Here is a 1,925-nt window from a genome sequence, read left to right on the forward strand (position 1 = left end):
TATAATATCATTATAGATAATAAATTTAAATCATCCCTGATCGCACGTTGCCTTCTACTTAATTTTAAACAAGTAACTTTAGTGTTTAAATCTTTAAAAAAAATTACACGCTATCGCCATTTTTTGAACGTCCACATGTTAACAATTTTTTCTGGCTTAATAAAAATAATTTATTATTCTTAAAATACACGAATCGAATCTAGAAATATAAGAAATAATTAGACGAATTAAAATTTTTTTCTAAAATTTGAGCGCAATCGGTTTCAGGTGATCATTCATGGAGTGGCCCTAATTTAAAATTTTTTCTTCACACAATTAATTCACACTCGAAAACGGCAGTAAAAAAATGACAAACGATTTATAATCTTTAAATGCGATGCTGCTCAAATGACTGAAGTCCTATCAATGCGCCGAAGCTTTCAGGTTTTTCATAAAAGGTCGAAAATCTTTAAAAATACTGCGTAACAAACTGTCAACAACGCCCTTAAACAATGCCGGAATTTTACATTATGTGGAATTTCCGTGTGATAACGTTTTTAAGAATTATGCACAAACTGAAAGTTGAAAATGATTTACTTTTAAAAATATGACTGAGAACGTTCTCAAAATATAAATGATAAAGGAGTCAAAACTCAAGATCCGCTGGGAAATGTTTTTACTCCGTGGGATTGTGATGTGTATTATTCCTGTTTCTGTTGGTCGTATTCCTTAGAAAGTTTGAGTACATGGAGAATGACTTCGTCGACAGTTTGCGTCGTAAGGAGGGATTTGACGTTGGCATCGTCGATGACGACGGTGAAGAGGAGCTTCACGTTTTCTCTCAGTCTTTCCGCGAAAGGCAAATCGCTGTCTCCAGTTAAAGGTTGGTGGCCACATCTTCTAATCACCGCTTCGAGAATATCTTGAACTGGTTCAGTCGGCCAACCAAAAATCTGGAAACAATATTTTTATTGCCGAGGTGAATTTAAGCAAGGCAAATTAGAATCTTTTATCATTATCTCGCGAAAAAAATGATAAAATTATATGAAATCTATGGCTAAATAACTCTAAATTTAAATGACTTAATTTTAAATCTGCGCGGTCACACATAGGTCGATTTCACTTTGAAATAGGCTTCCCCTCATAAAAAAACTTAGTACAGGTAACGACCTGCACGCATATTATTTTTCGTAAAAATCATCGATTTCCCTCTCCTTGAAATTGTGCATTTTCAAACGCCTAAATAATTCGGCTTTCGTTATGCAGAAAATATCAGAACGCAGTTTTTCCTGAATATTAGGGTATCCGCGATCATAATCTATAATATATATATATATATTTTTTATTATTTTAACTAATTTTTTTAATGTTGAAATTTAGGTAAAATATTTGTGTGTGTTTTCTCAAACTACCATTTGATAACAACAAATTTAATAGCTTCTGTACTTAAACAATCATGGGGTCGCATTCTAGAAGGATTCAAAAGTATTCATGAATTATTTGATATTTTTCAAAGTAATTTAACACGTTGAAAACTGTACGTGGACGATTTCTACCCAGGTTGACCGCGAAAGCAGAGAAAATACAGTGCGACCGCGCAGGGTTAAATTAAAAACAATGGGGTAGTATAGTAAATTCCACTATCTTCTGGAATATCCAAGTATAATCTAGAAAATGCAACAACATTTCAGAACATTCCAGAAGATTACAAAATATTTTCAGAAAATCCAGAATCTTCAATAAAATTATAAACCAAAAAAAAAACTTCAGTGATATTTACAATCAGCTAGTAATTATACGCTTAGTTAATTTTCAAATTACACTATCGAGGCGTCCTAACGATAGGATGCCAACGCACGCGATCGACTAGATGATACTTAACCAAAAATATGAACAATAAAAAGCTAACCAAGAAGTAAGAACTAGAAAGTTTTAGATCGCGGAAT

At 32.7% G+C, this 1,925-nt stretch overlaps 1 protein-coding gene across 1 annotated transcript in view; it reads right to left on the reverse strand.

Moving 5' to 3' along the window:
* Positions 1-20: 20 nt before the first annotated feature.
* Positions 21-1,925, reverse strand: part of LOC117173596 — a 62,525-nt gene continuing 60,620 nt past the window's right edge. Inside the window, exon 11 of the mRNA XM_033362235.1 lies at positions 21-932. Coding sequence (XP_033218126.1) covers positions 681-932 — 252 coding nt within the window. The 3' untranslated portion in view covers positions 21-680. The remainder of the gene's footprint in view (positions 933-1,925) is intronic.

Source organism: Belonocnema kinseyi, chromosome 5 (genome assembly GCF_010883055.1).
Source record: "Belonocnema kinseyi isolate 2016_QV_RU_SX_M_011 chromosome 5, B_treatae_v1, whole genome shotgun sequence".
NCBI classification, from domain to species: Eukaryota; Metazoa; Arthropoda; class Insecta; order Hymenoptera; family Cynipidae; genus Belonocnema; species Belonocnema kinseyi.